The sequence below is a fragment of the Galeopterus variegatus genome, unplaced genomic scaffold (assembly GCF_000696425.1).
Source record: "Galeopterus variegatus unplaced genomic scaffold, G_variegatus-3.0.2 Scaffold4443, whole genome shotgun sequence".
Lineage (NCBI taxonomy): Eukaryota > Metazoa > Chordata > Mammalia > Dermoptera > Cynocephalidae > Galeopterus > Galeopterus variegatus.
In genome coordinates, this window is record NW_007730554.1 from 101029 (window position 1) to 116828 (window position 15800).

General features: G+C 41.6%; 1 protein-coding gene across 1 annotated transcript in view; it reads right to left on the bottom strand.

Annotated features, from left to right (window-relative positions):
- ABLIM1 (actin binding LIM protein 1) overlaps positions 1–15800 on the bottom strand; it is a 112632-nt gene that overhangs the window by 25429 nt on the left and 71403 nt on the right. Inside the window, exons 4-7 of the mRNA XM_008587575.1 lie at positions 11206–11283; positions 9945–10100; positions 6345–6380; positions 4488–4617 (exon numbers count right to left, since the gene is read on the bottom strand). Of these exons, the coding sequence (XP_008585797.1) occupies positions 4488–4617; positions 6345–6380; positions 9945–10100; positions 11206–11283 (400 nt within the window). The remainder of the gene's footprint in view (positions 1–4487; positions 4618–6344; positions 6381–9944; positions 10101–11205; positions 11284–15800) is intronic.

The window sequence follows — 15800 nt, forward strand, 5'->3', positions numbered from 1 at the left end:
TTTCGTAACCATTTGATACTGCTATTGAAAAGTAAACACTTGCTAATTTTGTAATTTAAATGACTGAAAGTAGTTCCTTGTTTCAGCCTCAATAACAATGCATTTTCTGGTTAAAAAGAAGTGGAAAATAAAGGTTTGCTTTAAAAGTCGTACTTTACGCATACTTTTACGGAAATATGTGCATCTCATATGAAGGGGCACTTCTAGGAAGGAGCAAGCCTGGGGTCTAGGCCAGGTGCTGCCAGTTGCCAGCTGGGAGCCCCTGGCCATTACTTAACCAGGGTCTCTGCTTCCTGATCTGCCCACTGGGCCTACTTCACAGGAATGCTGTGCAGACCGAACAAAACAATGCCATCAAATGTGCCATAAAAGCGCCACAACGACCCAGGTGAACCACACATAAGGCCACTTCACCTAACACACCCTGGTGACCTAGAAGTCTCATCCTTCCCAGTTCATACATGTGGCAAGTGACATGCAAAAGGGTAAATAACCCAAGGCCACACAGCTAGCAAGTGACAGGGATCATATTTAAACCCAAGATTCTAGTGTCCACGGGTTTTCCATCTCTCCCCGTGGCTACTCACAGACATGAGGTATTGTTAGTCATTGATATTTTGTGATGTGTTATTGGCACAAACTTTGTATAACTTTACAGGGCCCATGACATTTTTCTTTGTACAAAAGGTCTCTCTCTGAAAGATGAAACATATAATAACCAAATGAGTCAGTTTCCATTTTAATGAATTAAAAATGTATTTTCTCTTGAATATTAGAATTAACCAAAATCTTAATTTGGCCAAGGGCTGTGATATTAAAGTCTCTTTAAAATATATACCTTAAGTTTTCTTTTTTCAATAATTTATGGTTTTTTAGGCCATCCCGTGGCTCACTCGGTAGAGTGCGGTGCTGATAACACCAAGGCCATGGGTTCGGATCCTATATAGGGATGACCGGTTTGTCCACTGACTGAGCGTGGTGCTGACAACACCAAGCCAAGGGTTGAGATCCCCTTACCGGTCATCTTTTAAAAAAATAAATAAATAAAATAATTTAAGGTTTTATAAACATTCTTAAGTATTATCTTGACATTTAGATAATACATATTTTTTCCCAAATATTAATTAGAAATAATAAGTAATCTGCCAAAGTGCTATTTTTTTGGTAACCAAAAAATTTACTAATGGCAATGATGTATGTCTTCAAAAGCATGTCAGCAATGTTATTTTCAAAGCACAGAAAATGCTGAAATAACAAATTTAAACGATAACTGCATGCATAGTGATTATGCAGGAAATCTACACTGTAGGACTCAGTTGCTCAAATCTCCAAGTGAGCAAAAAGAAAAAGGCTTGGGCAGACAGCGGCAGCTCAGTAAACTGGAACAACATTCAGGCTACTCAACAGATGCGTTCGTGATGGGAGAGCTTGGAACACATGGTTAGAATCCTTTGGGCTTGTTTTAAGACCCATGATAACATCTGTGCTTGCCGCCGCCTCCTTCCTTCAGCTATTTTTGTTGGTTAATTTGGTTCAAATCAAGACTACGGAAAAAGTTAGTATCCTCCTGGGAGCTCATGCTTATTTTAAATTATGGCCGCTTCATAGCCTCTTTGGGGCTCTTGGCTTACCCGACACACGGAGAACCCCAGCTGAGGAGCACCACATACGCAAAGCAACAGTGACAGAAACAGAGGGAGCGAGGCAGAAATGTGGGGTGGGAACAGAAAACAGAGGCCACGACTCCCTTCTCCATCATGTAGAGATTAGAGCAGATCAAAAGGAGACTACTCAGAGTTGGCCCAAAGAGAGAAATTTAAGCTATGCTGCCATCGATCTTTTTAGGCTGCCCAAACATGTTAATATAGTTAAATGGCTTATGACTGTTAAGCAATTTTTGGACATTTGTTACTCAGTACTGTTGTTTTGCTGAGACATTGCATGTCACTAAACCCAGGAAAATAACCCAATGATATATTATATTTTGCTTTTGACACATGCAAAAACAAAATGGTAATATATCTTTTCTGAGTGGTGGATAGTCAACATTATAGTCTTAAACATACTTCCTGTTTTTTCAGCTAGAGCCCTTAGAAATGACATATTTCTCCTAATGAGAGATGACATGCCAGTTCTAAGACAACTGTTGGGTGTAGTCATGACACACGCAGGCATGCTAAGAGGTCCAAAGCTTGGCGCTAACTCTTGGAGATACACCTTATTAGCCTTGTCAGGGTGCTAATAAATCTCCACTAAGCAGGGTGCTGCCTGGAGAAGCCTGCCTCCTTACCTTTGATATGGGGAATGAAGTGGTGTCGGAAGGGGGGGTTGGGGCGGGAGTCGCTGTGGGTGGAGCTGAGGCTGCTGGTGCGCAGGTAGGACAACCTCTGCACACCAGGAGACAAAAGCTCTGTGCAGCAAGGAGTCAGGGGTAGGGCAAGGTGGAAACAGAAAAGAAGAACAGAAATTAACACAGGAGCAGGGAAAGCGTCATTGTTCCAGGGGGGGGGGGGGGGGAAGCAGAACGTTAATCAGGAGTCTGAAAAAGGAGGAAGGAAAAAGGGTTAAGATGCACCTACTAAGGGTTAGGCAAAGTAGAAAGAATTTGCAAATAGTTTCCGGTGGATACAGAGTCACTCTCTGAGAATAAACGGCTTTGGTGAGAAGGAATGGTCATTAGGAGATCCTCTGTAGGATGATGCCAGCTACTGTTGAGCCAGTACCGAGCATATCATTTAGACTCAATAATAGGTATTTTTAAAAAAGCACCTGACAAAACAGAACCCTCTGAAATGCATGTTAAAAAAAATAATCATGTCAAGAAACTTGAAAAGACATACTTTTGTGTAAGTCATATATTTTCTTAAGCTGCAAACTCATCCCCCCAGAATTTTAATTTTATTTTGCCTATGTAGAAGGACAACCTGTGTTCCCTGGGTGGCAGAGTTACACATGATCCTGAGAATTGTGCAGTGGTAATGCTGGGGACTGGAAACTCGGTGATCTCAGAGGAGGGAAGGACCATTAAAATGAAACGCAGACCCAGGGGATTTAAACCATCATCTGGCACCTAGAAATTATGGAGTGGATACTTTGGGGAGTTCTATACAGATCTCAAGTATGCTATTAGAAGGGTGGGCCTCGAAAAAATAACTATAAAGCCTAACAATTGGCATCATGCATGTATATAATATATTGTGAAAGGAGAGAAGGAAAATGCTCTAAAGTCTATTGGCATCGGAACCATGATTGGAACAGATGAAAACTTTCACATGCTCAGTAAGGATGAGAGCTTGTGAGGCCACAAGTGTCGCTGCCTGACCACTCCCTCGCCATTCAGGGGTCTCTGGAACAACAATTTCCTGGAAACTCCATGCCACTCTGACAATGCCACAGCTGGGGTCTCAGTGACCTCAGCATATGACATAATGCAGGGTGGCAGTATAAAAGATTTCTCATCACCCAGATGGATAAGGGCTTAAATCAAGACCCATGTCCAGGGCATGAATCAAATGATTCCTTTGGTTTATTTCTTGTACATTTTATAAAATAAATCCTCTGATGAATGGGTTTGTTCTCATAAAACCCAATGCTTGCTTTCCAGAAGCAAGGAGCTTAAAATGAATTCTTCATAGAGGTGTATCAGCACCACCAAGTCTGTTTAGAGGCCAAGATCTTCCTAGTGAATCTGTTTCTCAGGGAATCTTGGATGTGTGCTGGGATCTCCATTCTTCTACTATTGTACATGTGGGACACCTGCTAATAGCTATACGTACTAAATTCTCTATAGATAAAGGTCAGCTAAAGTCCATTTCTATGTGACACTCTTTACTGCAGTACATCCGGGTGTTTTTATGTTTTCCGAGTCTGACTTAAAAATCTTAGGGCTGGACGGGATCTTGGAGGTTGTCTACTACAACCCTGATCTCTTTACTGCAGTACATCCGGGTGTTTTTATGTTTTCCAAGTCTGACTTAAAAATCTTAGGGCTGGACGGGATCTTGGAGGTTGTCTACTACAACCCTGATGCTTCTTTCTGGAAGGTGCTTAACCAAGCATGCTTAGTAACAGTATGTGCCTGGATAAGGGAAACATAATAAACTTGTTAATAAATGGCTAATAATAAATTATAGATGATGATTTGCCTAAAAAGCACATAAAAATATATTCTTTTGGAGATATTCATTTTAAGTCTCAAAGTGATGAGATTTTCATTAAGTCTAATAAAAAAATCTCCCTTGCTTCCAGTAGTTTACCATCAAAATGAAATTATTTAATAAATCATAATCAACATAGCCAGAAAATGACTGGTTCAAGAAAAGATATAACACAAAATATAGAAATATACCAGTTTTCATTTTGTTCGAGGACAGAGGTAGAAATATTTAGCAGCCAGATTTTTCAAAATATTATCAATGGTGGGGAAAAAAACTACACGGAGATTCAGCTTATTTTATTGAGTGAATCCTGGGAACAGTCGCCCTTACCAGGTCTGTGGAAATGCTGGGGCGAGCGTGACGTGGTTGGAGTGTAGCTGTGGCGGTTGTACACAGGCGAGCTGATGGAGCCCTGGCTCGTGGACCGGTGGATCACCCGATCCCGTGTGTCCTGGTACCCCTGCAGACAACGTTCCAGAAAGTGTGAGTACAGAACACATTCAGACTATCATCATCTCCAAGCGAAACCAAGTTCCGCAGACGTTGTTGAGGAACTATCATGTCTACCTGTTCATGTAAGTTTTGGGGACCATATTTCCTAAATACGTATGCAAATGAGCATTTTGTGACAAATGCATTTTGTTCAAAACCTGCAGTATTTGCATTTCTTAAAATTTTAAGATGTAAAATTATAAACAATAGTGATAGAGCACTGGGAAAAGAAGTAACAATTCCAATGACCACATTTATATTCTGCTTTTCAGTTTTACAAAGTGTGTTCACCTACATCAGATCTGCATACCAGTAAGGGAGGCAGACCACAGAGAATCACCACTCTTCCCCACTAATGTAGAAACAAGGATCCATGCAGGTCACAGGCCTGTGTGTAGGCGAGTAGCTAACACGGGCAGAGCCTAATCTCTAATCTCTTATTTTACCTCTTGTTCTGACCACCAACCCACATTGTCTATTACACTGGTTATGTGACATTTTAAATCGATTCTCTTGGAGAACAAGGTGGTAGTTATTTTATGTTTCTTTCTTTTCTTTTCTTTTTTTTTTTTGTGGCTGGGCTGGTTCGGGGATCCCAACCCTTGACCTTGGTGTTATCAAGTTGGTGGTAGTTACATTAAAGACAGTAATTCTACTTCTCACCTTGTAAAACATATTCTAAGGAAATAATTTAAAAAGATCTTTAAAAAGAATAATTTATCTGAAGGTCTTTATAATACCATCATTCAAAAGGCAAAAATTTGTATCACATGCTCAACAAATTGAGGAATAATTAAGAAATTACGATGTATCAATATTCAATGAAATTTTATAACTTCACTTATAAATTATCAGAATACTAATAGAAATGAATTTTTCATAACACCCAATCACAAACCACGGAAATACTATGGAGTTGTCACCATCTCGAATTACAGAGAGTCATCAGTCCAGTTTTATTTTTATTTTTTATTATTTTTTTTATTTTTTATTTATTTATTTATTTTGTCTTTTTTGTCTTTTTCCGTGTCCGGCAACGGATCGCAACCCTCAGTGTCGCCCCCGTACCGGACTGGGGACTGGCAACGGGATTGCAACCCTCGGCGTTGCTCCCGCGCCTCGCTCAGCCAGTGAGCGGGAACCGGTCCGTATGTGGGATCCGAACCCTCGGCGGGAGCGCCGCCGCGCTTCCCAAGCGGCGCACTATCCAGTGCGCCACCGGGCCGGCCCCATCAGTCCAGTTTTATAAAGAGTATCTAGAAAGTTGCTTGGCTTTAAGGCCAGACTATTGATTTTAGACTAAAAGGAGTAACCTCTCACGAAGATGGCTCTGCTTATAGAATACACTGTGACCAGTGTTGTCCATTTCAAATAATCCAGTATATTAGGGTTGAGATCAATTAATTATGGATGAGGGACAAGTGGCTTCAGTCCCTGCAGATACTTTTCTACCACTTAGAGGCATAGGCTCAGATCAGTGTGAAGCCATTTTTACTCCATAGTATTCATTTTAAATATAATTTACTGCTGTGTCTCATGGTCCTATCTTACACATAAGTAATCCCCACATCCATCATAATCTCACATGCAATTTCTCTGTTCTTTTGTGTTATGTCCTTTTTCATATATTCCAGTCTAGGAAAGGTCCAAGCAACTCAAATTCCACCCATTAAAATGGCCAAAAAGGGTACTTACTTCTGCTGATGGAGTAGGAGACAAAGTCCTTGGAGACTAGAAGAATAATAGAGAATTTAAAGTCATGATGTTTGTTAACTCTACCAGAATCAGTTGGAAACATTATCCAAAACACATATACCAGGCCCCCCATCTTGTGATTTAGCAAATCTGCAATGGGGCTCAGATAGGTAAGTATACATTGACAAGGTTCCTTGGAGATTCCGGTGCACATTTCTGCCTAAGAATCACGGGTTTAATAAATATGTTGTGATGCTTTAGGTGATTAAGCGAGACAAATTGGAACTATTTCCCCTGAAACTATGCTCAGTTTATTACTATGGGTTGCAGCATCTACTGAAACATAGGATTTTATAAACATGGTTGTTGACTAAATTGTAACCACAACAATCACTGTAAAATAGTTTGATGAAGGCTAGTTTGATACCACTGTGATGACCAGTGTGTGGCATCCTGCCCTGGCTGCCTCGCCAACCTTGCCCCACCATTCACTCTCCAGCTTCCATCCTTCCAGGCACACAGGCTTTCTTGGGACCATCAGCAAGCCAACCCTCTCTCTCCTCAAGGCCTTTGGAAGGAGACTTGCTGTCTCCTCTGCCACCAGTGCTTCTCACCCAGACACCTGCAGGGCTCCCTCGCCATCTTCAGTGAGGTCTCTGCTCAAACCCCACTGTCACACGGCACCTTCTGTGACCCTCCTATTTAGGGTCTTTGTAAGGAGACTTGCTGTCTCCTCTGCTGCCAGTGCTTCTCACCCAGACACCTGCAGGGCTCCCTCGCCATCTTCAGTGAGGTCTCTGCTCAAACCCCACTGTCACACGGCACCTTCTGTGACCCTCCTATTTAGGGTCTTTGTAAGGAGACTCGCTGTCTCCTCTGCTGCCAGTGCTTCTCACCCAGACACCTGCAGGGCTCCCTCGCCATCTTCAGTGAGGTCTCTGCTCAAACCCCACTGTCACACGGCACCTTCTGTGACCCTCCTAGTTAAAGTAGCAACACAGCCCCTGGCATGCTTGATCCTTACTTTGCTTCCCTTTTCCTCATAGCACTACCACCCTGTAGAATCATATCATATGTTTACTGTCTGCCACCCACATGTTGCTGCAAGCTCGACTCTGTTCCTTTCCAACTATGAGAGCAGCTCCTGGCACCAATTAGGTGCTCAACTAATATTTTCTGAATGAATGAAATGTTCACAATGAAAATGCAAAAAGCTTTCAAGCAGACATGATATGCAAACAGAGCATTCCAGAGAACATAGCCAGTAGTGAATTTCTCAGTTTTAGAATTTGCTCTTTTCCCCACATTTACAATTAGCTAGCAGACTCTCTTGCACTCCATGCTTTCTCCAGCCCCACGGTCTCATATGCAGCTACAGCCTGTCTCTGGAGGGTCTTAGCTCGGTGAAAATGGGCTCCTCACGGGCAGGAGCCAAGTCTGTCCTGCTCTGATGGTGGGGCTCTGGATCTACCCTACTCAAGCTTTCTAAAGTCATGAACAGCCACACAGAACTTTAAGTGTACTCCTTTAGCATTTCTAAAATGGCAACACATGGATTTTATTTAAAAAGTGTTAATAACTAAGGAGATAAATAATACAATAGCTTGCAAAGTTTTCTAAGTTGGAAGATCCATGTGCTGGAGAAGAGTTCACTAATATATCTCATTTCTGATCCAAGGTGGCATCCTCTATGCATAGAGAAAAACCCCACAGGTCATTACTCCTGGTTACAACAGTAACAGTGCTGCTTACCGGAGCAGCTAGCATTTTTGTTGACTACTTGTTACATGCCAAGTTCTGTTCTAATCTAGGCATCTCACTTAACCCCTACAAAAAACCTAGAAAGGAGGCACTATTATCCTCTAACTTGAGTTCACAGATCCAGAGACTGAAATCTGTAATTTTCCCAAAGTCATATGGTTAGTAAATATGAGATTCTGGTTTAAAAGGCACACTTTTTCTCTTCAAAGGCCAAACTCTCATGTGCTTGATGTTTTACTATCCCAGATGGAGCCACTGGGCAACACACACATGCACACATACCCCATAACACCATAAAAAAACTCACCTCCCCCTTGGTTATATGACTTGAACACTAGTAAATTCTCATCCATTTCTCCAAGACCAGCCCCTAAATACTTTGTTCAGGAACCTCCCCTTGCCCTTTATCCCCTGTGACGCTCTCTGGGGTTCAATGGCAACTAATAACCCAAGGCAATCAACCTGCATTTGAGAGCTGCCCTGGATGCAGCTACCGCTAAGCAACCACTAGGTGGCAGTACACGAAAATGGAAATCAACAACTCCCAATGGACCGTTTCAACATAGAACTGCGCTCTAGAATAGAACCCAGATTCAAGATAAATAAAAGGAACTATATGAGTATATAATTGCAAGTAAATATGAAATCATAAAGCAATGAATATTACTTATCATTAGTTTATATATAACATACACAAAATTAGAAAAAATTAAATGGAATCGCGTGTTGATGCTTTTTTTCCATCTAAGACCTCAAAGCACTGTGCGACGCTGCAGACTGTTTACAGTCTGTTTTAACCTTGGTTGAATGGCTGATTTCAGCCCACGGCTTGAGTAACATCTCTCTGAGTGGACACGAATGAATCTATAGATGATTCCAATTAAAAAATAAAAGGGAAAAAAATGAGAGTGAATTGAATAGGCCAGGGGAAACTGACCAGAGCCCATGAGACCTGGGTAGGAGGTGACAGAAGGGAGCCCCTAGCCCTAGGATGAAACAAGAGAGGGGAGGAGCCCAAGAGGCAGACAGGCTCTGGTCCAGCAAGTGGCTGAGCATTAATAAGCCCCAAGAGGACAGGTAACAATGGTAGTAGCTGCCATTTGCTGAACCTCTGCCACAAGTCAGGCCCTTGCTAATTGCTTTACATAGGTTAGTTTATTTAATCCTCTCTAACACCCTAAGGAGGTGGGTTCTATCATTATTCCATCCGTTTTACAGATGAGGAAACACAGATCAGAACAGTTGTCACATGTCTAAAGTCAGACAACCAGCACCTGGTGATTCCTGGGTTGAGCCTGGGCGGTTTGATTCTAGAACTCTGGCTCGTGCCACTGTGCCATGCTGCTGCCTCATCCTACTTTCTGTCTTCTGGCACATTCTGACTATCTTAAGATGCTGAAAACTGCAGCTACTAAAATTTAGGGAGTGTGTTCTACCCCTCATGATCCCAAGAATATACTTAAAGCTTATCTCAAGACCAAAACCCCCCAGAAGACCCTCCCTCTTTTATTTCCTCTGTCAGGCTCATAGAGTCTCCCAACAACTTCAGCTTCCATCCCAGCACGTGGCTCCTTTAGCCAACACCCTGGTGCTGATGCTTATCCATCCTTCACTGTCTGTGTGCAGTTGGTGGGCCCTCCCACCTCTCTGTAACTTCCCTGAGGGCAGGAACCACATGATAGGTTTGTGAATAGCTCAAAGCACCTGATATAGAAATGTGCAAATAGTAGGCCATCAAAAGACTGTCTGATTTATTTTAATGCTAAATAGTAGTTCTTATATACATGACAAATAGGAAAGTAAATTTCTGTACAACTTGCAACCACTGGAACTTATTACCTCTCCAAGGCTCTGTCTCTCCTGCTTGTCATCATAGCCCGAGGTGTAGAAAGGCTCATAGGTAATAAGATCTGGACGTTCAATATCATAAATCGCCTTGACCTTGGGAATAGCCGCTAAATCCTTGTAATCCAGGATTTCATTGTCTACTTTTGCCTGGCAAAGTTAAACAAAAAGTAAAAAATTACTCTGCAGTCTCATTTCTTCAGGAAACTATTGTTAGTGTATTTCATGTCTTTTTAAAACAGTGAAGACCTTAAAAACAAAAACCAAAACACCTTGCTCAGTATGGTCCTACAGTTTTATACCCTATATTTACTATGTTTTTTTAAAAAATGCCACCAAAAGCTTAGAAAAAAGTCTGTATAGAATTCACTAAGTAGAGAAATGTGTAAACCTTAAAGTGAAGACCTTAAAAACAAAAACCAAAACACCTTGCTCAGTATGGTCCTACAGTTTTATACCCTATATTTACTATGTTTTTTAAAAAAATGTCACCAAAAGCTTAGAAAAAAGTCTGTATAGAATTCACTAAGTAGAGAAATGTGTAAACCTTAAGGATATTTTTCTGAATTTATTACAGAGAAGGAAAAAGCTCAAACAGATGGTCAAAAAATCCTCCCAGATGGCTAAAAACAAGAACTGCATTTTTTTTTTTTTTTTGTCTTTTTTTCCGTGTCCGGCAACGGATCGCAACCCTCAGTGTTGCCCCCGTACTGGACCGGGGACCGGCAACGGGATCGCAAGCCTCGGTGTTGCTCCCGCGCCTCGCTCAGCCAGTGAGCGGGAGCCGGTCTGTATGTGGGATCCGAACCCTCGGACGGGAGCGCCGCCGCGCTTCCCAAGCGGCGCACTATCCAGTGTGCCACCGGGCCGGCCCAAGAACTGCATATTTAATAAACTAAATATTTAAATATCTTTGTGGGAGAATTTAAGAATACTCAGTATCAGCATCATAAAATGTATAATTAATCCCCAAATATCTATGCACAAGTTAGGTGCAACAATTTTTTAAGCCCTGCATCATATTACTGCATTTTATAGATCATCTACTTGGTCACTCCACTGATGGTCACCTATGAATTTAATTATCTGAAGAAACACGTGATTGAGAAGACTGATTGACAAGAATGAAAATCAGACCTCATCACACAAATAGAAATCATTTTGAATTAGCTTCTGTTTTGGGTTCTCCGTTCTACTATTACAATGCACTAACTCACCTGTCCCAGAAGTGTCACTTCCAGAAGTAGATACTTACATAGATAGTGTGACCTGGTGAGCCAGGGATACTGGAGCCTGGTCTAGAATAAATACTTTCAGAGGAAGTCCTGGTAGGCTGTAAAATAAATGGTGACTTGTAAGATTTCGGAGTCAAGAACAATCTGGGCCCCTAAGCTTAACTAAAAACTAAGCCAGTTAAAAAGGAAAGATGTGTGACCTTTGTGAATAAGGGAAAATACAACCTAGCAGGAAAGACAAATGAAGACCAGTAGTTCAGGCCAGCTTCATAAATGCATCTGGGGGCCTTTCTTGGTCCCTTCCTCTTCCTTGTCCCCTACAAAAACTGGCTCTACCTTCGAGCACATCTCAAAGCTGCCTGTTTCTCTCCCTCTCCACTGCCACAATCCAGCCCAGCACCACCTGCACCCATCCAGACATTGCACTGGCCTCCCCTAAGGGCTTCCTGCTTTTACCCTTGCCTTCTTTGAATCCAGTTGGCACCCAGTAGGTCTTTTTAAAGAGAGAGCTTGTAAGACCATAATGTGGATCGTCACTATCCTGCTTTTGGCTTCAGTGTCCGCTCAGAATAAAATCACAATTCCCAGGCCCTCAGGATTTTGTCCTCTCCTGCCTTGTCACTTGCTACCCATCGTCACTCACAGGAGGAGGAGCATGGACCTGCCTCAACTTGTCTTTGCTGCTCCCTCTGCCTGAAATGCTCCTACTCCCGATTTTACTTGGTTGATTCTTTTTCCTCCAATCTTGGCTTAAATTTCACCTCCTCCAAGAGGCCTTCCCTGATCTCCAGTCCAGAGTTGGTTCCCCTTGTTTTTTCTCATAGTGTCATTTTTATTTTTTCCTTCATGAATAAAATTTATAATTATAAACTTATCGGTTTCCTTGCATTATGTCTATTTCCCTCACTAACTTTAGTCATGATCTCCATTCTCATAGTCTTTTTTCCACCACTGTATAATGCACTTATGGATATATTTACATAAATACTTTTTCAGGGAATGAGCTAGAATTTATTATTTGTAAATAAATACTCAGTTTGCGGACAGCTGACTCGTTAATTCCATGGTTTGAGCCTAAACACACGGAGAGTCACTGAAATAAGGTTGAGGCTGGTCTCTGGAGAAGATAAAACAGAACTTTGTGATATAAACTTGGAGAACCCTAAGAGCGAGTGGCAGTTCTATGAGCAGAGGGAGGCGTATGAACTGGCAATCAACTGCCTCTTACTTCTGCTTCACAGATACTGAAAAGTTCTGCAATGAAAACCAAAGGCCTGATCTTGGAAGACTTCCTCACCTCCGTTGCAGCTATTTACTGGAAAGGATAATTTGTAGTTCTGTGACAGGAATAGGACCTTGTCCTCTTCAGTGCTGTTTCTACTGACATTTGACACCTTGAAGATGATCATAACTGAGCCAAAGAACTCCTAAAGGCAGGGGTATGACGTCACTATGTAACTCACATCTGAAATAATGAAAGCAAACACTCGTGGCCAGCTCAAGTCAGGCAGTGATTAGACTCACTCTAAAAGCAAGGATTCCCTGGAGAACTGTGATCAGTCATTCTTGGCCAGTGTCTCTGGTTCCTTTGAGATACCAGGGTGGATGGGGGTAGGAGAAATCACATTACGCTCAGGTGGAGGTGTGCTGAGCTCACCCTGAATGCCTGTCATCCACAAGCACTTTCCTTCTGGAGTTACAATTTTCCAATCACAGGCATTATTTCGACATGAGAAAATACTACATCTGAATATGTAAGAAAAAAGACTCACATGCCATTAACTCAAAAAGTGTTCAATTTCTAGATCCATCTCCTCATCAAAATATAAAAGTGGCATCAGAATGCAACCCTCCTTTAAAAAGAGATGCCACCCCTTAAAAAATGGGAGCTAATATCCATCTCTGTGTGATAATTATTAACTACAGATAGCCCTTAAGCTTTAAGTGGCCAGGATCTAATATTTGCCAAACTCAGTATCAAGATCTCTTAAGTAGCAACACAAGAATATTAATAGCAACCCATGTTTATTGGCGCACTTTCTATATGGCAGGCCTGCGCTAGGCACGTCCCAGTCGTAATCTCATTTAATCTTCTCAACAACCCTAGGAGGTAGGTTCTGTTACTTTACAAGTGCTCCAAGCCACACAGGTAGGAAAGGGACAGAGTCAGGATTTGAACCCAGATACCCTAGGTCCGGAGCCCAAGCACTTAACCCCTGCACTAAATTCTTGCCTATATTGTAAGGTATGATCATTCACTTCCCATCAACATGGCTATGGGACAAATACAGTGAAAGTAACAGAAAAATACTGAGACCAGGTAGCAGAAAAGAATGCCTGCTAACTGGAACTATTTTTATTGCACCAGCTCTTTAAGAACTTGCAACAGCTCACTGTGTCAGGGTGCGGCAGGAGAGGGTTTGCAGCAGAACTGATTCTGACATCTTCAGTTACTGGGGTTGCTATGACAAGGGCCTGTTTTCATTAACAAGCATCCAGGACACGGCGTGAAGTGCCAAAGTACATGCTGGAGCTTTGGGGTCTCTCATATGTTACTCATCCCAGTTTCGGCCAAGAGTGTGCCTTTCCTGTAACGATGCACCTGGGGATGGCTCTGAAGTGCTCTTTTGCTCTGGTACTGCACGTGCTGATAGGGATAAGCTGAAGAGCATCACGAGCACATGTGGAAAAGGGTCTTTAATGTTCTCTCCCAGGGATGAAGAATCCATGGGGGAAAAAGGTCTCTTGGCTGAACTAGCCTGTTTCCATACAGTTCCTCCCTACGCTCCTTCTCTGAAGCATTTCTCTTGTCTATTTATACTGTTAATATTGTTGGGCTAATGGTTTAAAGAGTTATTCTACAATCTGAAGTTTTGTTGAGTCCCATTTGATTCTTTAAAGGTTTTCAGATCTGAATCCCCTTCAATTTGCATACACCTGCTCCCAAGTTCTCTGATGCCAGAACATTTTAGAAATTATAGTCAGAAAGTTTTCAAAGTCAAGTCAACTGGTCAACAAATCTGCCAATACTCTGGCTCTTAGAGTGATGTGTTATTTGAGAAATGCTAAGATGTCTCTTGGAGGTTCAGAAACCGCTCTTTCATTGAGTTTACCATCGTTTGCTTCTGCTTCTTTTTGACTTCCTCACATTACTGTACATTTCACTCCCATAGGCATTTTTTTACGGGTTCAGTTACCTTCTTTGCTTGCCTACTTTCTTACAATGACCCTTGTTTGTTTTCCTGTCTATATTGTAATAATGGGATAAAACACAATTTTGCACAGTGTAATACAGTGAGGTTAAAAGGCTGACTTTAGAGTCAAATAACTCGGCTCAAATCCTGGCTCTACTAGTTGTGTGACATCAAATGAGTTTTTCTTTTTTTTCTTTTAACTTCCTTGAGCTTCAACTTCTACATTTACAGAATGGGGAGAGACTACTAGCAACAATTACTTCCTGGGTTTAAATGAGATAATATGTATAAAGCTCCAAGCACCTTACTGGGCACATGGCAAGTAGTCAACATTTTCTAGACATTTGGCATTAGGCTGGATTTCTTAGCCAGTTACTCTCAAATAATGAAGGACGGCATTGCCTCCATTTTGCTCCTCATGATAGGATATTCCTTTCAAATGGGAGCTACACAGATGATGCTATCTACAGTTCTCTACAGCTACCGTCCTTGGATTCCTTCCCATCAGAACTCAGATATCTTAAGTAATTTATCACAGTATATGGGACAGCAGTCCTGCCAGGAGTTGACAAATACTCTTCTCTTCCTTGAGAGTGATTCTGAAACCTCTTGGAGATAGTGACTTCCTGCTCATTTCTCAGCTTCAGTAATTAATGCCTTTCCCACGCTGGATGGTAATGACCTTGCACAGGCCTGTCTTATCAAGGCTTAAATGACACACATGTATTGGCTGCTTCTCGCCACAGTCTCAAAGTGTATTTGCTCAACTAACAGGTTAGAGGCCTCTCCCCGATGAAGATAATTACTTTTTAAAACTCAATATTATCTTTGGAGTTTTAGTCCTAAACATTTAGAATTTTACATTTCAATTCTAAACATCTAGAATTCTAAACATGTTAAATTTTAAATTAACATCTTGTTTATTATTAGGAGAACTTCTTCTATTATTCCAGCCATCTCACCACCCCCGCACCCCCAAATATATAACTTGCTGCTATGGCTAAGACATCTTCAAAAGGCACAAAGCTATCCTTCAACACGGCAGTGCATATGCACTCAAACTGAAACCCATGTCAACCTTGAAAGGTCTCACTCACTGACATGCTATCTCTCTTTTAAATCCCACTGACCGTTTTTTCTTCTGTACCATTAACCCAACTCTAGTGTCACCTCATTGGGTTGTAATAAAATTTTACAGATGATCCACATTTCCTCAGATGATCCTTATGTGCAATTATTTAACCCAAATTACCATTTCAACCTGCTCAGATATCCACGTTTTTTCTTCTGTACCATTAACCCAACTCTAGTGTCACCTCATTGGGTTGTAATAAAATTTTACAGATGATCCACATTTCCGCAGATGATCCTTATGTGCAATTATTTAACCCAAATTACCATTTCAACCTGCTCAGATATCC